The sequence below is a fragment of the Stegastes partitus genome, unplaced genomic scaffold, assembly GCF_000690725.1.
Source record: "Stegastes partitus isolate 25-593 unplaced genomic scaffold, Stegastes_partitus-1.0.2 Scaffold370, whole genome shotgun sequence".
NCBI classification, from domain to species: Eukaryota; Metazoa; Chordata; class Actinopteri; family Pomacentridae; genus Stegastes; species Stegastes partitus.
The window spans coordinates 507,704-530,694 of NW_007578101.1; the positions used below are offsets into that span (position 1 = coordinate 507,704).

Here is a 22,991-nt window from a genome sequence, read left to right on the forward strand (position 1 = left end):
TATTAAAGCAGATCAGTACTTTATTCATCTCTTTGGGGAAATCCAAGGAATCCAGTAGCTCACATATGCTACATTTAAAAACTAGTGTCCAAAACAATGTACAAAGCAACGTGCCAAACTCTAACCTGAGCTGATGTGAAAAATATGTTGACTGAGCAGATTTCAGTTCCATTCAGTCTTAATATGTAGGTGATTTGTCAAGTAAAGGTTTCACCATGAGGACAAAAGAAAACGTAATCCTGCCACAATTATGTCATTTCAGCGTTTAGAAAAGGAGGAGCTTTCTGGAACCAGTCAAAATACTGTGTAAAGAATGGAAGAATGCCAAAATGTGAGAGAATGTAATGTGCACAAATGTGTGCATTAAATTGTATGAAGCACCCAAAAGCAACAATGAAAAGGCAACAGGTTCAATGTTATAATGAAAAAAAGTTATTCAAGGAACCTGCTCCCACCACTGAGTTAAATGCATGGTTGCAAGATAATGTTGGTCGTTGCATCAACTTAATATTGTACGTAATTTAAACTAAAACCCCTGCGTGTTCAGTTTTTTCTTGACTTGCCTGCTGTTGTAGTTCTTTCAGTTTTTCCTAACTAACATCACTTCCTGTGTGAGAGGATTTCCCCCAAGAACAACCTCTTCTCCAGCTTTGTCCTCACTTTTTGGATTGTTCAGGAGCTCAGAGCAGCTGGCTTTACTCTTAACTGCCAGTTGGGGGCTGCAACCAGCATCTATTTTCAATCTTTCAGTTTTAATCTTTGATTTTTCTGATTTAATTGTTTTGTCTGTTAAATGTCACAATTGTGTGACTAATTTAACTAAACAGCTCAAACCCAAAAGATAAAAGAAATCTACAGTTCAATCTATCGTCTTCAAAATGTGCTGCATAAAAAGTGATGACGGCCGGTTTTAGGTTCACTAAACACTAAAGACCATAATTAAACAAACCTTCAGTGGCACAAAGCTTCAGAGGGAAGGCTGGAGACTGACTGCTGGAGTTTGTTCTAATCCAAACACTTTGGTTTTAAAAAATGGCAGATTTGACTTTTCCCAGCTTAAATCACATCAGCAATCTTCCTCTAATCTAAACTAAAGTGCTTTGTGTTGACTGAATGTAAAAATAATGACATTAATCATACTTTAGTTGTGAGAAGCAGATGTTTTGTGAGCCTTCCTGTTTCCTCTTCCTGTCATTCTGACCATTGCTGGCTGTCGTGCTCTCAGGTTGGAGGTCTGCGTGTTCGGCAGCATGTTTTCTCATTAAGCGTCGTCTCGAGCCATTAGGCAGCGTTATTAAAAACAGCTGTGTGTCCAGGGAGCTGTTCAACATGCTCACTGGTGCCGGGCTCATTGGCAAAACCTGAGTCAGCATCTCCTCATAAAGCAGCCATGTTCAGAGGATGCATGTGAAGCGTTAGCGAAGCCTCAGCAGAGTTTAAGGATGAGCATAATGACAGAAGCTTTGCAGTGAGGTCCCAATCTGACAAAGTTATACTTACATATGAGATGATGTGTTGCATTCAGTGTTGATGAGTAATATTGAGACATTTACAAAACAATCCTTTACTGTATTAAACATGGTGCCTTCTTTCTTTAATCGTATCTTAATTGAGTGCTGTGACTCCCTAAATATAACCATGAAAACCCTGAATAATACAGCAGTGACTTGAATTATAGAAGCAGGAAAACAAGCCTAAGTGATCAAAAAATCAGAGTAGGTTTATTTCATTTGGATTACGTCCAATTTATCATTAATACTGGAACCTGTGGATGAACTGAGACGTTCTTTCTTTTGGTAAATCAATGATGTTGCAGTAAAAAGTCATTTAAATTCCCTGTGTTATGAAGTTACACAGCATTGGTTGCTGTACTTTGTGGATGCTCAAGTCTCCATTCCAGTTCTGAAAAGAGAGGAGCTACGTGGCATTTCCATCAAGCCCTTACCTAACCATCACTGCCTGTTAGCGCTGCTGAGTTTTCTCCCCTTCGCTGCCACAAAGGTTACATCCTCTGGAGGAGGCTGACATAACGAGTGGGAAGATTTCAAACGGGATTCTTTCTGTTGTTTATTCAGACTGGGTTTGCTCTCTTTTCCTCATTCTCCCACCTACAGTCCTCCTCTTTAATTGTATTCCCAACAACAGAGCGTCTACGGCACACCTGCCCTCTTTCATCCCCTGATTCGTTTCTTCTGCTTCAGTCTTCTCGGCTTCCCCTGAGCCTGCTGGTGTTTCCCAACAACACATGGAGTATCAGCAGAGGTGTGAAGCCGAGAACACACTTTGGTTTACGCGTCTCTGAAAACCCAAACAACAAATCCTGAGAGCGCTGCGACATTTGTTCATCATTTTTTTAACGCTTTACCGGTTGGGATTCCTGTATTTGATGTATCCTGGTGTAAATGTGCAGCCGTGTGGAACATTTATTGTACGTTAGGCTTCAGGGTTTTGAGGTTTACTTTCATATTCAGGCAATTTAGAAGCTAGCGATGGATGAATGAAGGCTATGTTTCCATGTCTTGTATTTCCCTTCACGTGGCCGGTAACTCACATGATGTTTGAGACTATTTTAAATGCTGGCAGAGGCTCAGTGATCTATGAACGACTGACCCTGTAGGTAGTTTGCTCGGTCAGTGCAAAATAGTGCAGCGCAGACAAGTTCTCTGAACACATCGACCGTTGGCTCCAAAGCGCTCAGATCGAGCTCGACAGATTCTTCATGTACTGGGGGATGAGAATTTAAGTAGTCCAAGTGTGACAGAGCATCACAAGTGACTAATTGAGAGGACGCGAGGGCGCATGGTGACTGGATATTGGACGGCCTCGTCTAAACTCCGCTTCTTGCCAACAGGATGCCATCTCTCAAATGGCGGAGGAACAACGTAGATCCTTGTCGTAGTAAATGAGGGTTTAAAGGAGCGTTGTCAGCAAAATGATCTTAAGGAGTCAATAGATGATCGGACAGCAACTTGAATGCGTCGGCTTCATGTCTGGACTCTGCCCACTGTCAGAACACCATCTTTTGCTGATTTTGTCCAACTGTAAAGTGAAAAGTGAAAACGCTTTCTGCACAAGTTTCCATATAAAGTGGTCCCAGACGCTGGAAATAGGACAGTTTTTGTTGTGGAAAAAAACATTAATTGATAGTAAACTGTTTATATGAGCAGTATAGAATGATACAGTCTGTGGATGAATGAAATATTCATTGAATATTGAACCTTTCTTTTTCTATTACTGCACTTTATATAACGTTAATTGACAAAAACAATATTTGTGAAAGCATCCTTATTTTATTTATTTTTTTGCTAATACTCAGTAGAACATGTCAGAGGGGTGCAGCTCTTTGACAAACGTCTTCCAGAGTCACGTTTCTGTAGCTGTGTGTTGTTTGAATGTGAAGCAAACATTTTATAAACGGATAAATGAAACCCAGCAGTGGGATGTAACTGAGCACTTAAAGCGTCTGTTAATGTTGAATTTATCTTTGAGTTTAGTCCTGAGATTGTATTTAACATTTATTCGGCGCATAAACTGGAACCAGCCTATGATGGTATACCTTTTGTTTTTAAATGTTTAAACTGCAGATTGTGAGGTTTCCCAGTGGACGGCGTAGATTTTTGCCTAAAACCTGAAAGTCCCAGAGAGGCAGCGCTGTGCCTAAGTTTAGCTTGCTTAGCTCACGCTGATCAAAGTTGACTCATCTGTGATAGCGTTGAGCTGAGCTGGAGAGAATCTGGGATGTTCTCGAATGACCCCTCAGATCAGACTGAAATCCATGTTGCCTGAATCCTTCGTTGTTACTTTCCTTTTTTTTTGTTAAGTGAATTCAGATCGTGTTTAACAGCTTCAGTCATTGTAGGAAAATACCTCCAAGCAGCATATGTTGAGGTGACAGCTTCTTCTAGTAGCTGCAGTAATGATGGTGGAAGCAAAGGAACGATCCATGTAAAACTGTTATAAAGCTACAGCATGAGGAGGAGGTTGGGGTGGATAGATGGGCCAAAAACAGCTGGAACAGGACTTTAACCAGGAGACTGGAGTCAGTCACGCATGTTGTACTTTTGTTAGACTTAAGTTCTGTTTGATTAGGTCTCTCAAACTACTTTTTAAGTTTTAGGATATATATTGAGTGTTAAAATATACTATTTCATCCTTCTTTCTGCTGCTCTTTCATTTTCTGGGTTACCAAGGTGACGAGTCCTGCCCCATCCAATAATATGATTAGAAAAGGAGAAAAGCTATAAAATGAATGGCAAAAATATGTTGATTTGAAGCATATTTGTCACAAACAAACCTAATCAGGTAATTAAAAAAATGTGTTTTTAAACATCGTATTTACCAGAAAATGTGACTGTTTAGTCGTCCAGGATTGTAGTTTTTAGGAGACGGGACTAATTTGTGCCAAAACCTAATCATATGTAACCAAATCTTCTCTTGTGTTTAATTTTCAACAGTTATTTTTAACAGTTTTTGTATTTCATCATCTCGTGCTAGACGCTCCATGTGGCATTGATTCACAAAAGCAAACCCCGATGAGTCTCCACATCAAGCTCCTCTAGAGGCTCATCTTCTAAAAACCTCCTCCCAGCCTTAATTGATGGTTTTTGTGGGGAAACAGGCGTTCCTCAGGGAGCTTCCTCTGAACATCTGCTTTTAAAAAAATCCTGTATTAAGCAAACATCTCTATTATGCTTTTCAAGAAGAAAATGTGATTCAAAGAGAGATTTGTAGAAAACTGGAAGAAAGGTGAAAGATGCCAGAAGGCATGAGAACAAAACTACGTCTGCAAGAATGGCAATTAACGACGTAACGAAACCTGGCTCGTAATTGAAAGGATTCAGGATATGTGTGTGTGTGTGTGTGTGTGTGCTGCCTGTTGAGGCCCTGTTAATGCAAACCTAATCTCTAATCAGGGGGGAAGACTGCCCGGGGTTTCACATCACAGCAGCAACACTCTGCCTACCCATAATCCTCAGTTCTCTCCCTAGAGGTTGAGCCTCAACCAATTATTCTCCATGCCTCGCAAAAAGCCACTCTTAGATCGCACCGTCAAGGCCTCCTCGCTGCTCTTCGCCTCCCAAAGAGAGCAGGATGTTGGTATATGCATTTAAAAAATGTAAAATGGAATCTGTGGGCTGCTCCATAAGTCAGAGGTTTGTCTTTACAGCAGTTATTCCATCTATGTGGACTGTGTTCTAAATGCTGCCTGCATTCAAGCTCAGAGGTGTTTTTTTATATATTGCTCCCCCAGACTGTGATAACGAGCTAACCTTCTGCATCTGTACTGCCACAGAAATCTGCACATATTCAACTGGAGATGCAGAAGTCGCATTAATTTGTTCTCATGTTTAGTCCTTGTTGGTTGTGTGGTATCTGGTGTTCCATATCATGGGCTTTGAAGGTAAAAGGTTACACCTGGTCTGGTGTTTATGAGCCTTGAAGATGAACGATTGGAGTGAGCAGGTCAAAGCTCTCACAGACAGACCACGGTGTCTGAGATGCTGTACTTGTTTTCATAAACCTTTTTATATCACAACAAGATGGTATCGGTGGAGATTTTCTTCACCGTCTTCACATCACTGTGGAAACAACAGCTGCCCACAGCTGGTCCTGCAGCTTTGAGAAACTATTCAATCAATATAATTGCTTTAACTTTGATTTGGCCAAAAGCTAAAATGATTTCCTTCATTCTGGGACAATGTGAGACCAAAATGAACTTCTTCAATGTCTTGTTTAAACATATGAGTTAGAAACAAGCAGCTGCATTGTTTCACAGTTCCTCTACCTGCGTTCCTGTCCTGCATCATTCACAGGAGAAAGGCTTTCATATTCCTGGTGTTGTTTTCCATTAAGACAACCTGTTGATTGGCCCATTTTCTGCAGACGAAGAGTCACGTGATGCGCTTTTATGTGAATGTGTTCAGAGTCTGAAGCAGAAATCCCGAGTTAATGAAGAAAGCTGATAACCACCACCGCTGTGATAGACGTTATCTCCAACTGGAATGTTGGGTTTTGTTGAGAAAGGTCGGCTGTGTTGGTTCGGCCGTCTAGAGGCTATGACCTTGTTTTATGGAGAGTTATTTCTAAATGGAACGCAGCCGTCTGTTATTGTTTACACCTGTGATTGACGAGGAATGATTCGCTAGTTTAAAAAGGAGTATTAGGAGACAAACCATCAGGAGTCACTGGTGCAACAACCACCAGTGTTAACTCTACACCTACTTAATGCCCTTGGATTACTCTATTTCAGGTGAAGCAGTCAGGACTTTCCTTTAAATTAAATGTACACATTTATTTTGTGAGTATTATTTGTTTGTTGGGGAGCTGTGTGAAGGAAGCCTGTGCAGTATTCCTACATGTGTGTCAGTGAAGGAAGCAGCCTGATGGGACTGGAGCTGAGCCTAATGCTCTCGGGCCGGGTGCAGATGATAGTTTAATCAGCTCTGTGGTGCAGCTCTGCACCGGGGCTCCTCTTGGCCGCTGGGCCTTGCGATGGAGCTCTGCTTTGTGCCAGCAGACGCCTCGACAGACACTCGCCCGGCTAGAAACACCAGAGGGACATCTGCTCTGCACCGGACCAAAGGACCATGCCAGCCCTGAGGACAGATGGAGGAAAAAACTGTCAGTAAACAAAGCATTGTGTTGCTTTGATGCATATTTTATTTGACAATTCAAAGGACATTCTTTTTTTTTTATAGATTTGGAAATGGCTGGAGTGCATTCCAGCTCCTGAGGGAAGTTCCCGTATGCAGCAAAACGTAGTTTTATTGAAAGCACCACCAGCTTACTGAAGCTCTAAAGGGCCTAATGGATTCATGCTTTTTAAGTATATCATAAATGTGTTTTGGCCCAAAGCCATTAAGTGATTGATAAACTAACAGCAGCACTTTGAATCCGCTCAGGGACCAACAGGAAGTCAGAAGGAAATGGACAATAACAGGAACAATGCATTCAGTGGTCGGGTTCTCTGGCAGAATGTGGTGAACGTCTTTCTTTGGAAAGCAGAGAAAACCAACACAACAGTCAACCTTTCTGGAGATAAGAGCACAAATAAGGTAATCTAGACCTTATCAGAGGAACGGGAATGCTCCAGGTCTTGCTATGAGCCCAGACCTGTTTGAACAACCCAGATATTTAAGTTGGACTGTAGTCTACACTGTCCCTCCACATGAGCAGCGAGGATCTGGTAAGGTCACGACTTCATAGAAACAGAGGCCTAAGAACCTCTCACTAATCTGCTGCTAGTGTCAAAACAGAAGTAATGATAAAGCTGGTGCATGGTGATGTGCCAGAGTCTTACGAGCTACAGCAGCTATGTTGACGCTGCGTGGGCGTCCTAATGCAACAAGGTTCCTGGTTCAAGCCGACCAGCTGGCTGTGGCCTTCCTGGGTGGAGGTTCCAACGTTGCTTCCTCCCCCACATCAAAAACATGTATGTTCGTTATCTTGCAGCTCGAAAATGCCTTTTGGAGTGAATGTGAGGGGTTGTCGATCCCTTTTACCCCATTTTCACCCAAGTTTAAAATGTGATCTGTATCCTGGCCAGTGATCTGGATGCTAAGCCTTCCCACCCTGGATGGTTCTGCTCTGGGACCAGTTCTTAATTTGCTGGAGTTTCTTCAGGTCTCACTCTGACCTGATGATGTTTAGTTGTTGGCATGTCACTAACTCCACCCGTTTTCATGCTTAAGAAAAATGCTTCGGGTCAGATTGTGTTGCTGCACCGTCTTAGGTTTCTTTCATAATGTTCTCATTTGTAATGTGGAACCAAAAACTAACGTGTGTAAAACATTTTGGCTGAATTTTCAGTAATTTCATGTTGTCAGATCTGGAATTTTTGTATTTTAACCATCAGAAAACTTGAAATTCTCAAAATCCAGTTGGTTGGATTGCATTATGTTTGGTTGCAGTACCAAACCATCAAAAAAGGACATTTGAGTTCTTCTGTCGACAAAATTGTTTTTAGAAATTTTACAAATGGCCGTCTAATACTTTAGCCATCTTTACTACCTTTACTAATAACCAGATCCAGAATGTGAGGTGAAAATTTCATGTGGTGAAGCTGATATTTTAAACATCTAAGAAGCCAAATAAAATCAGATTTTATTCTGTAGTCGTTGCCCCTTAATATCTAATGTGTGTCTTTATTGGTGGTACGGATGAACCACCCATCAGGCCTCATGACATGTAAATGGAGTGTAGAGTTAAAAAACAAACAACAGGCTTCATGAAAGCTTCATAAACATGCCTAAAAATAAAAGCTCTTTTTAAACAGGAGGAATTCCCGAATCCTTGAATTACACTTTGCCAAGATGGAAGATGTTTTTTTTGCCCAAACCTGTTATCTGTAGTGTCGCCTGCAAGCCAGAACATCTCCATTCCTTCATCAGCCCTCCCATCGTCCCCGCTCTACGCTCGGTTTACCCCGTTTTCACGAGGAAGCGCCGAGTTGCCTCCGGGAATATGTACGTTAACACAAGAGGTTGCTTTCTTTGTTGTTCTCACCCCAATCCACAAATTAGCGAGCGAGTAATGAGAATGAAAGCTAGGAGAAAAAAAAGAGGAAAACTGCCCCGCCTGCAGCAGGGTGGACTTGTTTGTGTCTAATTAGCCTACATTCAGAGAATGCAGAGAATACAATCCTTCAGGATCTCACTCTCCTCCATCTCTTCTCACAGTTACTGTGCTTTTGGCCACAAGCTTCTAAGCAGAACTTGGCCTAGTTAGTAATGATTTGTTGCTGTTTTAATAAGCCGGGTTTGGCTGTGACCACAGTTTGTACTTTTTGTTTAAAGCCTAACAAAGAGATGGATAAGCCAAGTACCAGAGGGTAGCTTCTGTCTTTGCCGAAGCCAAACTCTAGTTGTGCATTTAACACAGTCTACTAAAGCAACAGCAACAGTAGAAACAGAATGGACGTCGATGTCAAAGGAAAAAACCCAGAGAGCAGTCTGACTAGAGAAAAACGTTTTCTGTTTCAGAGTGTGTTGGATGTCCACTAGCTAAGCATGTATACGTACATGATATCCCAAATTCAAAAAGCTAGATCTGGTTTGCTCACTACTGTGCTCTTAAAGAAACCAGGACACTGTTGCACGAGCATCTGTCGCAGGTTTCTGAACAACCTGTGCAGATGCAACTTTAGTCAATGGCAAACAAATCGGAGTCTTTAAAATACAGCAAAACGGTCCCATCTTAAACTAAAAGATCTCATTTACATTTTCAGTGAGGGTGCATTCAGGTGATTGAGCTCACTGTAAATACCAGTAGTTTTTACCATAAGTACCACTGTCACGTCAGCGCTTTGCCCTGATCAGCAACCTGCACTGTTGAGTTGTTAACGGCACTGAAGTCACACATGGAACAGATGATTGGCTTTCGCTGGTTGATTAATTAACCTTGATCATTGGACTGTTCAGGGTTGCACCACTGACTAAGTAGAGTTCAGTGACATCCACCAGCCTCCACTGGTTCTGTTGAGTTAATGAACATTTATTGTCAAGTTTGTTCAAATCTCAAGTCCTCCCAAAGAGAAGATGCTTGAACCCAGATTCAGCTGAAAACACGTCGTTGAGCTCGCCAGTCAAACTGCCCAAGTCTGCCTAAAGGACGGAGGTGAAGCAACAGACTAACGAGCATCATCATCATCACACGCCGTTGACCGTTGATTGTGTCACTGTGGAGAAAGTCGGGAATGTGAAGCTCTTGAGCGTGTACCTGTAGGACGACCTGACCTCCACCGCAAACACCTTGGTCATCGTGAAGAAAGCCCAACAGCGACTCAGAAAGACGGATCTCACCGTCTCCTACAGAGGCACCATTAAACTCATCTACAGCCTCACAGCCTTTTACCACAACAGCAGCGCGTCTGAACATCACCAGCTTGACCAGATAGTGAAAACAGACGATGGATGCTCGTCTCCCCTCCTTGATTTTCCAACATGCTGCATCAGCAGAACTTCCCCGATAATCAAAGACCCTCATCACACATCCTACCGTCTGTTTTCTCTCCTGCCTTCAGGTAGGAGGTATGGAAGCGTCTGAGCCACATCCAGCAGGAGGCTGAACAGCTTTTTTTTCCCACAAGGATCATCAATAGACTAACATCCCCACAACACACCCATGAGCCCTCTGAGCCCCACATCAGCAGTGTCACCTGAAACCGAATAAACTACACAGATGGTACAAGCACCTTAATATACTGTGACTGGAAGGAAGCGCTTTACTACCAGCTACACTCCATTTATTTATAATTATTATTATTTGTATTTGTCTTGTACTGAAACCTGGAGAACAGTATTCCATTTTTTTATGTTTGCAAGTGCACAAGAAATGACAATAAATGAATAGTGAATGTTTTGTGCAAGCTTATCTTAATACGAGATAAACACTGCAAAGCAAGAAACAAAGCAACGCTGACACAAAATAATTCAGACCGAGAGGAAGCGAACGCTGTGCAGACGCTGGAATCGGGGGCAGCATCAGTATCAACACACAGCAGTGTTCCAGCAGCTGTGCAGACTGTCGCTAAAGCCAACTAAACAGCTAATGAGGGGAGCAGCAGAGCAAGATGCAAGTGAAAATCTTGTTTGAAATGGCTCGAGTTATTTTGCTTTAATGAGCCCTCGCTGTTTGTTTTTTCCCGTAGTGACCTAAGACATTTGTGACGCTGGCCGTTGATTCTAATCTGGTGTTTGCTTCGGGCCAGATGATGATGATACACGAGCGAGCCGCTCTGCTCCGTCTGCAGTCTCGCGCACAGTTCACTGGACCCACTGAATCCAAACATTACGTAAAGACAGTCTATATAAACATGTAATGGGCTATTTTGGGACGCTTGCTGCTCACAGAGCATTTTGTATTTTCTTGACACCGCTGCATACTTTGTCCTAACCTCCACAAAAACAACAAGGATGAAGACTCCCACTCGGTCTGCCGTTCTTTACATCGGTGGAGCAAACAGGAAGTAAAGTTGTGTCTACAGCATATTGTGTAAATGTGTTGTCGACTCCATCCGGCAGGCAGCACTGTGTGTTCCTCCTCATGACACAGAAAGAGAAATAAAGGAGCATCTGTCTGGTTCGTGCTTGACGTTTGTGGAGCATGTGGTGTTTGGGTTCTTAATATTTTTCCGTCTTAGATCACATGAATCTGTAGATAACCAGTGAAAAAAAGTGCACAGTTAATAAACTATTTAGTCACGATGCAACAGCACTGTGTCAGAACTGTCATCTAACAGGGGATCAGGAGTGTAAACTGTAAAACACTGGTTGGTTAATGCTGCTGTAGTTAGTTGTGATTGAATAGTTTTAGAATCAGTTTATGCATGTCAGTCATTTTGTAGTTTACAGGTTGTATCATGACTGTCTTTGGTAAATGTCTGCTTACTGTAGACGTATTTGAATGTAAACTTTATGATGTCAAAAATACATCAAAAACAAAATATCAAATCAAAATGTCAAAGTGTGTTTTGAAGTTTCAAAATAAATTAATTTTCTCCTCAAAAATGTACGATGTAGGACAAAAGGCCGACATTTGTATGAGCCACAAAGTCCACAACAGGATTCTTTACCAGGTGACTGTTTGTCTTTTATGTGTCTTCTGTGAAACATTTATTCCTTTTTATTCACTCTTGGCTTGGGTTTGGTACCAGAACTACTCGGTTAGTAAAATATCATGCTTCTGATTCAAGTCCAACTCCTTCCAACGTGTTTGAAGCATCTCCTTGGTTTTATTGGTTGATGAGTCCCGCCCATCGAACAGTGATTGGTTGGTTGAAAGGAAGCAAACGCAGATAAACATGATTCAGGAAAAATGTCAAACCGCTTAAACATCATTGTTAGGAGACGGGTCTGAGTGACAAACAAAGCTGCAGAGGTGAACAATGTGGTATAAGGCCTCTAGTGTGTCCAGACGGAGCTGTGATGAAGCATCAGTTGCGGTAAAAGGCTAAAAGTTTCCTTTTTAAATGGCCGCTGTAGCCGCTGGTCATCTCTGCTGAAGCCTCCAAGCTGATAGCATGCTCCGATCTTTACCTACGTTTGATTCAACTCAGAAGTCCAACCTCCTACCCGACAAAAACGGATTGAATGGTTTTCAAATCTGGCACAGAACTGGGAAACTGGGGCCAGTTTCATCCACCCAGGTTTCCCTCTGGCATCACTCAGTTTGTCAGCATCCACGGCGTGAACAGTACGTGACCTCTATGAGTAAATTATACACAATTTATAACACATGTAACATTAAAGATTAAATAATTATGTATTAAAATGTTTTTTTATGGGTTTGTCAGATTATCAGAAACATTTACTTTCACACACGTGAAGCTGGAAAAGAAAAATAAAACTTTAGAGTGCCAGCTCCAGTAGAGACGTACAGGTGAACGTACAGGTGGACGTACAGGAGGAGTGGTGGTAGAAGGAGAGGAAAAAAAAGAACAGCTGGTAATTCAGACTGTGATTATAATGTAGGAGGCTGTGAAATCTTTTCTTCGCATTGGTTTCTGTGATCATTTGTAGAATTTCTTTCATGTGTAATATTGCACAAAATTTCATCTTTTCATTCATCACGTGTAATATTTCATGTTCATGTTCAACACTGTCGCTGTGATGGACATTATTTCATTTTCATCTCATTTTTCAGGGGCAGTGTTTCACTATCATTTGTGATATAACTCAGTATAACTGCCAGCATTACTCCTTACTGCTCTATTCCAGTCTTATTGTAGCTTATTCATTTTATTTCAGTAATGTATCGTATCTAAATCTTATTGCTTTCCTATTTTTTTAGGCTCTGCATTTCTTACTGAGCAATATCTGGCACAAGAATTTCCTTCTGGATTAATAAAGTTTTGTCTATTTTATTGCTCTCATCCAGCTCGTGATTAAAGCACGTTTGCTGACCTCAGTGGTCGATGCAACAGAAAACTGATAAACACACCTGTGCTGCCACATCGGCCAGGATTCAAGTCTTGAAATGAATTGAGGCCATTTTTAGAAAGCAATCAGATGTTGCGACTGTCAGTGTAGCTGCTGAGCATCGGGGACATGTTTTCAGACCGTGTGAGCGTCTGTGTTGGTCCTGGCTGTTGGTGTGTTTGGGTTGTCGGTGTGTGTTTACTGCTGCTGTGGATTTATTGGATCCTCTTAACAAAAAAAAAACCTGAGCAGCGTCTCCATGTCTGCCTCACCGTCTGGGCAGCGTCTGAGAAATAGGAAGCAAATATATATTTTAGGTTGCTCAGCCTCCCCTACACCTCCTCCTCCTCCTCCTCCTCCTCCTCATAGGTCCAGCCAGTTGCCACGGCAACCCCTCTTGCCTCCCTTCCTCACATCTGAATCCCTCCATCCTCGTCTCCTCTCCGTGTCTCTCTCCATCCTTCATCTAGTTCTGTCAGCCTGGTTTTCCATCCATCAGGCATTTTGTCCTCCCATTCTCATGCATCCTCCCTCCCTTAGCTGCTCGTGCTCTCTTCTCTTATTATTCGCTCCTCTTCGTTCTGTGGATAGCAGCGTTGTATCTAATGTTTAGGAAATCAAAAGTCCATATGGAGCATACGATGTGCCCGTTCATCTTGAAGTGGCGTTTTGCTGATAGTTAGGGAGCACTGCTGCAGGGACAGCGGCTCGTATCGACCAACGCTGCACTAATTTAGAAGTCAAACATGCACACATATATATATGTATATCTATCTCTTCCCCCTGCTCACCTCTTTCTGTAAGTCTGACACACACACTCACACACACATTTACTGCACTCCAATCTCTCCGTCCATGTTTTTTTGACCATCTGTTGAACTGTGGTCCATATGTTGCGCTGACATCGCCAAATGCCTTCGCCCTCATATGGTGGGAGTGAAACAAAATGACAGCCAAGCATCTTTTAGAACAGAACAGAAACCCTTTCTTGTCATTGCACAGCGTACAACTAAACCAAACAGTAATCCTGTTACAAAACTCTTCAACAGACAATGTGCAAATGTAAAATATAGAAATCTAGAAGAACAATCGTGTGTCTGTGAAAACTTTGTAAACTGTAAAAACAGTTCTGAATATTGCACATTACTGAACATATAGGGAAAAGTAAAGGCTTAAAGTGATGCAAACATTACATATAAGGTTCAGTTGTATGGAAATGTGTAGTTTCAGTAAATAAATACGAGATAGTCGGTGCACAGGTGTGGATGTTTCCTGATTCTGTAACAGTGAGTAGATTAACAGTAAGTGGATGAAGTTAGACTGAGTTGCTAGAAGGCACCAGATAGTTAGTGTTTAGCAGAGTTAGTTCCTAACAATGAATAATCACACTTTATCTCAATGGGGTTGAAATAAAGGAACCGTAGAAGCCGATAACGTAAAAACAACCAATAACGTAACAGAAGTCCTGAACCGATAACGTAATAACTTTTGGTTATTACATTTACAAACAACTTTTTTTTTTACCAGGCCAATAACATAATAACTTATTACATTATTGGCCAGTTATTACGTCATCGGTTTCTACAGGCTCGTATATCGGTCGCACTAACGTTGCACTTAATGACGACTAAACTGGAAAAATCTACGTGAGCCTCATTCATCTTTCTAGATAAACGTGATTTTCACATGAATAATTTCCAGCTCCTCTCTGTGTGAGTCTGAGTAAAGGCACAAAGCAGCCGTCTCCAAAGGCCAAATATTCATATGATTAATATAATATAATGATCTTGAAGCGGGGCCACGTTACATATTCATCCATGCATCTGCTTATTATTTACCTAAATACTGATTAAATGATGACATGTTGATGATATCCATCGTATGTTTCATTGAACTCTTTTACTCTGACTCATCAGTCCATGTTGTAATGTGCCACTACCTTCAGCTCTTTGACAGCCTAGCACAGGTAAACACACCTGCACAGATGGACATGCAGCCCAGATGTAGATAATACAGCCTCACAGGCGGCACCACTCTGATCATGTCTGTTTAGAGTCAGAGAAACTCCTGAAATGATTCAACCATCATGTTGATCTTAAAGGATGCAGGAGGCCGATTAGTTTCCTCCACGGTGTGTTTCATGTATTTGAATGAAAGCAGCTCAGTGACGTGTGCGCCAAATAAACTTTTCTAAACTTCCTCCATGAGGCGGCGGGACAGTGAAGCCGGGCTGTGGTGCAGTGAGCAGTGATGGTATTGGCAGAGCAGAGGGACAGATGGGAATTTTCTGCAGCAATTATCCCCAAACAGTTTCTGCCAAAAGCATTCTGAAATTTAAAAACTAAATGATAACATCCACATGTCACTGTTTTACAGCCTAAGTTGGGTCCTGACCTTCAGCGGTGATGAATTCTCCTCCGTTGATGCAGGTCAGCGTTGCGACTGCGGCGACGTTACCGTTGTGCAGCCTGACTGAGGTTACTTTAGGTCATCTGCTCCACCGCCTCACAGTCTGTCCAACCAACCGTTAATTAACGCCTCTGAAATGCGAAAGCCTCAAGGGCAGCTGGGAAATGCAGTTCTTTTTTTTTTTTTTTTAAAGAAGAGTGCAGAGGAAAAGAAAAATCAATAACACATGTTGGAGTTTCAAATTTTAAAAGAGCTGCACTCTAGAAGAGGTTTTTCTCCTCCTGTTCATCCTGCAGACTACGTACTTATGTTTTATGTGATAGTATTCAGCTTGATGGCAGGTTTCTCTTCTGTTTCTCCGTCACATAGACTCGAGTGAATTGTGTTTATTTGTCATTTTCTGGCTGTGACTCAGTTGGAGGATCAACTTTAGAAGCAGTGGACGGCTTTAATAAGTCCTGACGTTGTGATGAAAAGTTAATTCATGTGGAATGTTTTTCTGGAAAGATTGCGGCGCCGATAAACCCTGAGAAATCTCTGAGCCATATTGTTCGCCGTCAACTGCCTCCTACAACATTTGTCAACACAACAGCTCCATCTGTGGAGAGTATTTGGCAGCGTCCTCGTTTCCTTTGCATCGTCCAAGTTCCAAAAAGCAGAGGCTGTGGAAATCCGTTCCTCGTCGTAGTCGTACTGTACTCACATTGTTGTCGTTCATAAAAAGCCGAGTGCAAAACTGCAACAGAATCAAAGCTGGTGTTGACTGGAGTGACATTTATAGAAGACAAAATGTTTAAAATGATTATTTCAGGAGACCAAACCTCCTACATGTGATCTGGAGAAATACAGGTGGAGCAGTTGTTTTAATGCTCACTGTCTGTCTGAAAGCTGATATATCAGATAGAAGTTAGATTAGATGGAACTTTATTGATCCTTCAGTAGGGTACCTCAGGGACATTGTTGTTATTTTAAGTGCATTAAACTATGATGCTGCAGTGCCAGAATACACACTTCTTTTTTTTGTTTTGTTTTTTAATGTGCCATCATTTCACAAATATTCTTTGGACTTTTAATGATTCAGCCAAATCCTTGTTAAGCCCCATACGGTAAACACCCACCTGTGCTTCATGTATGCAAAGAGAAAATCTGTGTTTTTAACCTTTTAAAATCAATACATTAGTTTTACATCAGTAATGCGTAGATCAGAGGCAACTCTTTAATGGGCTCATGTTTTCTGGCTAAATTCCTGGAAACTTTCTCAAAGATTCACAACTTAAATGAAAACAATGCATCTTGTTTTCGAGTTTTGTTGTGTCGATATCTATCAGAACTTTTTACAAACAAGCAAACACGTATTCTTCATTTGATATCTGGAGCTGTAATCACAGATCTCACAGGAATCAGTCGCTAGCTTCTGCTTTTTGGTTGATTTTCCAGCTCCAGTGGAAATTCCTCATTTTGTGTTTTAACCCGATGAGGACATCAGTAAAACTAATAGATGCTAATAAAATGTTCAAGACTGGACCTGTGCAATCTAATCAGGACTTTTGTTGAAGATGCTGACATAGTTACTACATAAGTTTCTTTAATTTTCAATAAAATCTCCAATAAAACAAGCCTGCCCTCAGTAGCTGTAGAAACTAAGACTGATTCATGATTAATTCTTGAAAAAAAAATGTAATAATTATAAATATATGTGTCAACTTTTTTTGTAATTAGCCAGAAATGATAGAAAATATAATCTAATGTAATGTAGACAGTAATATATCAACATAAAATGAATTTGTTCATTATCTCATTTAAATGTCAAAACACATTTTTCTAAATTGAAGTTCTGTAGACTTTAATCTTTTGGCTTTGTGGTCTTAAAACAATTTACATTTAATGCTATACTGAAGCCCATATTGTGCATAAAAACTATTTGTCCCATTCTTGTATCTTGCAAGTGAGCAATAAAATGCATTCAGCGTGTTTCAGAGTTTTGATGAGCTTCAAAAAGAACAAGAAACTGTTTGCAAGAAGTTTTTCTCAATAAGAAAACTAAACTCCCATAAATCCTGCTGATTAACGGGGAGTGAGGTTAGTGCAGGAGCTGAGGGATCCCCGCTCATCTAGTCGATATAACGTCATCATGCTGCTGCTGCTGCAGTCGGTGCGTTATTACTGTCGTCTGTCACAGCAGAGAACAACTGAAATAAACTCCCGCAAAGAGCGAGCAGAGCGACTCTCTGAGGGTCTGAACACAGAAAGGCCTTCTTACACGAGGGAACTCATTTGCAGAAGATTCTAAACTGATTCTTCACAGCGTACAAACAAACATCCAGTCCACACATGAGAGTGTTTGCTGCTGAACGCTGCGACCTCGTCCACGACACAGATTTCAGTGAAGCTCAGTGAATTATTACCACTCAGTCCTGCTCAGTATCGAAGGAAAAACTACCGGGAACGTAAACTCCTCACACCGCAATGAACCTGCTTTGGTCACTTCTGAAGAAACGCTGCAGGAACTGGACGTCACATTTTCAGACGGCGAGTAAACGCAAAGGATTTACAGACTTGTACAGTGTCTGTATACGTCACAGAGAGGTGGGACATGTTCAGTAGCTCAGGACCCAAATCTGAGGAAGACTGGAGGAGTTTTAGAAACTTAGCTTTGACCGTTTTACCTTCGTTACTCACTGTTTGACAGAAGCTGCTTCTGAATGCAGCTTCATCGTTTCTACAATCTGTATTTCTTAAAAGATGCAAAAAAACCAAAATACTTATGTTCATATTTATTGTTCTGTTGCTGCTCTCCATCTGAAAAACTACAAAACAAAGACAGCAAATACATTTAAAGAAAACAATGGAACGTTGTAAAAGTGCTGTGTCGGCCCTCCATCCACCCCAACCACCTCCTGCTTTCTGTAAGGCGTCGTTCTCATCAGCAGAAGCTTTTTTTCCAAGAATAAACTCAACATTTCTGAGTGTTTTTAGGAAGTGAAAGTAGCTTCAACCTTCCAGTTTGGTGTCGCTGATTGTTCTCGGAAATGTACCATGGGGCTAAATGCTAATGAAGCTTTGAGGAAATTATACAAAAAAGAAGGTTTCCAGGAATTTAGCCAGACAATATGAGACCTATAGAATAAAGAATTACTGAAGAATCGGTTGCATCCAGAAGTAGAATTATTCACATTTTTACCTGAAGTGTCTTTAACGTGTGTTGCTCTGGGCCTCATAGCTCACTTGCTCTGTACAACATGTGCGGCACGACATTTCTAAATCCTCAGAACACAGCGTCAACCTCTGGAATCATGTTTTTTAAAGTGTAAATCTGCCTTTTTGTGACTCTTATTAGCTGTTTGTGCTCAGTTCAGAAACACTGCTTGTGATTGGATGACAGAGTGAACATCCTCAAAGAACGAGTGACCTCCGATTAACGCTCCCAGCAACAACAATCTACAGTAATAACCTAAAGACACACACTGATGTCAAAAGGTTCACAAAGATTTCCTTTTTGCATACATAAAGATGTCTGCGTCCGTTCCACAGGCCTGTTGTTGTTTTTATCACATTTCATCCTCGTGGAACTCGTCCTCCCTCTCTGGGGGTTTCTTCTTCTTGCCTTCCATCAGCTGAAGCCTCTACAGTCCTGTGTGTCCCTGCACGCTGGGCTCATGCATCAGCTGAGCTTTGCTTCGTCTACGGTCCTCAACAGTAGCGACGGTCCAGTAAATGAGGCATTCAGGGAACCATCTGTTCGGGCCAGCCTGGCCTCAGCTGGACCCTGAACACACCGAGGGACCATTCTGGCCTTATGGGAGCACACACACACACACACACACACACACACACACACACACACCCACACACACACACATTTCCCACTAAAGCATCTTTTTCTAGCTCAGATTAAAAACATTCACGTGCCAAACACACACAGACTGAGGATACGATGTGGGCGTGTACAGTTCATTCTTCAAAGAGGAAACAGTGTCCCGAGGCGTCGTGGTTAATACGAGCATCAGAGCTTCTGTTTGTTCTGTTTGTGATGTCGTTTATTTAAGTGATTTCTATCTACGGACTCATTCTGAAGGAAAACGAATCAAAACGTGTCCATATGTGGCAGTGAGATCCACACCAACACATCAGACCAACACATGGATCGTGTTTCCACATGAATCAAGTTTCTCTTCTGTTGTGTTTTCCCCCAAAAAATAGAAATAAGAACTTGTTTTTTTATGGCAGTCATCTCCTGGAAATGGTTCAAAGTGAGCAGCAGATGAACACAAACGAGTCGCATTGTGTCTGTAAGAAAGTTTCCAGCTGATACATTCCTGATTTAATCAAACACAGGTGGAGGAACTGCTCGTGTTTTACCTGTAAAATGTTCACGTGAACACAACCGTGCAGGAAATAGTAAATAGTGAGCCTTAAGGGTGGTGATTATTGCAGCTAAAGTTTACTGAGTTTACAGTTTACTTTTAGAGGGATTTAAAATGAACTGAGTGACCATCGTACATCGTTTTGCTCACAAATCAGTGGTTAATTGGTTAATTGGCTTGTGATTGTTTTAGTCCGTCACAATTACAGACTAAACTTTCTCATTAACAAAGCTGAAATAATTCAATCTCTGTCGTAACATGAACATATATGATCACAGCAGAAGTAACATTAAGGATTGTGGCTGAAGAAAAATGTAAACTTGTCCTTCATGTCGACTCCATCGCTGTTTCTCGTTCTGCTGCTTTAACGGCTGAACACCAGAGAGAGGACCAGATCCTGGCAACACCAGCAACCCACTTACAGCACAGAGAGGACAGAAAAATCACATTCTGTCCTCTTTTCTCTCACTTTCATCCTGTTAGCTTCATGTAACCCTCTGCCCAGCCTGCTGTTTTACACCTAAACCTGTTTTCTTTCCCCACCTGGCTTCACCCAGACTTTCAATCTTGCTTTGTTCTACGACTCAGCCCCTCTTCCCAGTAATGATTCTCCTTCCTGTGCTGCTTTTCAACAGAGCGCATCACCACGACCCCGTTGCTCTGCGCGTTATTACATAAAAATCCAATATCCCACAACCCAAACACCATCACGCTCTCTGTACGTGTCCGCTGCATCCGTCACATCCTTCACTGAGACGGTGGTTAATCAATCCTTCCACTTTTCTCTGCTCTCTGCTCTCCAGCCGTCTGCCTGGTGATCGGCTGCGTGATCTTCCCGAACGGCTGGGACGCCGAGGTGATCCGGGACATGTGCGGCGAGGACACGGCCAGGTACGCTCTGGGAAACTGCTCGGTGCGCTGGGCCTACATCCTGGCCATCATCGGCATCCTGGACGCGCTCATTCTCTCCTTTCTGGCCTTCGTGTTGGGCAACCGGCAGAGCGACTTCCTGCAGGAGGAGCTGAGGGTTGAAAACAAAGGTGAGTGTGATGATGTGGAACAGCTTCTGCCTGAGATCTAAATCCAGTCTTTTGCACTTCAGCATCATGTGTGAGGTAAAGAGCTGTGTGTCTGCAGCACCACTGTCAGGACCACACTTCCAGGACCCTTTGTTTTTGAGAACCACAACAGATCATCACCAAAGTGCATGACTTCCTGTTTTAAAGGAGAATTCCACCCAAGTGCTGCTCATGATTTCAAAGGTTTAACCCGACTAAGCAGTACTTTCTAACAAATTGAAAGGTTTACTCAAGACAAAATACGACTTTATGATCAAGTTCTTCAAATCTTGAAGGTTTAATTCACCCAGAATTCCTCCTTCTGTCGTTTAACTTGCTTGCTAAGAGTTGCATTTTGGACAAACTGTGTATTTACCATCACTGAGCCATGATCAGGTAGAATAGAACAATACAGAACAGATTCCTGCACCTAAGGAACAAACAAGATTGTTTTTTTAAGATGATCTGGGAACCCTGCGGTTAAATTAACCTCCTTAACCCCTCGTGCTTCAGGCTGTTTTAGGAATTTCCACCTCATAAAACACAGAAATAAATTCCATTACTAACCGCTAAACAGCTGTGAGGCCAAAATGAACAGCGTTGGGTTTCTGTGGAGCCTCTCGTCTCCGTACCAGGCAGGAGTTCATCACTGATACTCCTGACTGATTAAAACACATCATGAGAGAATAAATAGCATCTTTAGAACAATGAACTACGGTTGTTATTGAACTTCTTCCAGAAATTCCACCACCTTATAAGAAGACATGTGATCTGCTTCTATCCCAGCAGTACCGGGCCTCTTTAGTACGACGCTGAGCAACCTTGCAAAACATAACCTGCTGGTTTATTAACATAAGGCCTGGTCCCAGTGCAGTTTGGCACAATCCACTTTTAATGACGAAAAAAAACTTTGCTTTTCAGTCTCCACTAACAATTTTCCCTCCAGGGAGTCCAGTAAACTGTCTGAATGTAATTGTGAGCACATTTTGCTCAATTCTGCTTCACACAAGGCTCCACATCTTATCTGCTGACATGAAGGAGCCAAATCATAACGACCACTAATAGACGGACTTCGTTAACTTTCACTGACTGACTGAACTAATCAGTCCTTCAACGCCGTCGTCACAACACAGCGATTCAGCCGAGGTTGTGTTTGCAGCTGGTAAATGCTGCTTTTTGTGTCTTTTGATGAGAGAAGCGTCATCAGACAAAGTGAGGACCGGGTTCGGTTGCCTTCAGAGAAATAAAGAACGAATCCCTCAATTCTTCTGAGTATGTGGAGGAAGTTTCCATGGTTATGTGTCAGATTCCAGGATGAGGATTTGGTTTTCTCTGCGTCTGCAGTGTCTCAGTTTGTATCTCGGTTTAGTTTTTCCTCTTTGTGTTTTATCTCTGTTTCTGTGTTTGCTCGTCCCTCTCTATGTGTTTTCTGCATCTTTAAGTCTGAGAACACGAGCAGCTGTAACGTAAGAACGTTCAGAGATGCCTCACGCTGACATGCAACACGAAAGATGAACTCTGAATTTGTTTTAACCCCCAACTTCAATCCCTGATGACTGAATTTCTTCTCAGTTTGTCTTGACAATCCACTGAGCATAAAAACTGCCTGCAGGAGGAGACGAGGGGGAAAGCAAAATATAAGTTGGGATAAAAGTGTAGAAGCAATCCGTGCAAAGACAATCAGAGATGAGCAGGCGTTGTTGGGGTGTGAAAATACCGTCGTCACAACAGACATGAAGAGTAACAAGAACCAGTGTCAGCTGTCCAGACTTTACAAATGCAGATTGTAAACCAAAGTTTTTATACACTTGTACATACTGTCTATATCATGGAAGTCCTCCAATGACTCACATAACTCTGAATTTTCTATAATTGTCTTCTGATCAAATCTGCTTTGTCAAAAAATAAACATACAACAACTTGATTTATCAGTTTTAATGATATAGGAAGTCGTTTCTTAGTCGCGTGACCTCTAAACTCCTCATGAGTGACTCCAGCTGACGACAGCTGCTGCCTCCTCTGAACCAGTTTAAAGACATGATGGGTTCTGGTTTTGTCGTAGATTGATTACAGGTCAGAGTGAAATCTGGCTTCATGCTCAATTAATGACTTTGTCCTTTTGTCTCTTTCTCAGACTTCGCCGTGTCGAGGGTAAGTGCTCTGTGTTTATTCTGCATTGTGTTTATTACGTCATCTATAAGCTGAAAGTCACCATTTATTTGTGTCAAACATGCATCTATGAG

General features: G+C 41.9%; 1 protein-coding gene across 1 annotated transcript in view; it reads left to right on the plus strand.

Moving 5' to 3' along the window:
• The window catches only part of lhfpl4a (LHFPL tetraspan subfamily member 4a), a gene marked incomplete at its 3' end in the record, with an annotated part of 33,549 nt that overhangs the window by 6,935 nt on the left and 3,623 nt on the right, over positions 1 to 22,991 (plus strand). Inside the window, exons 2-3 of the mRNA XM_008284753.1 lie at positions 20,494 to 20,730; positions 22,883 to 22,899. Coding sequence (XP_008282975.1) covers positions 20,494 to 20,730; positions 22,883 to 22,899 — 254 coding nt within the window. The remainder of the gene's footprint in view (positions 1 to 20,493; positions 20,731 to 22,882; positions 22,900 to 22,991) is intronic.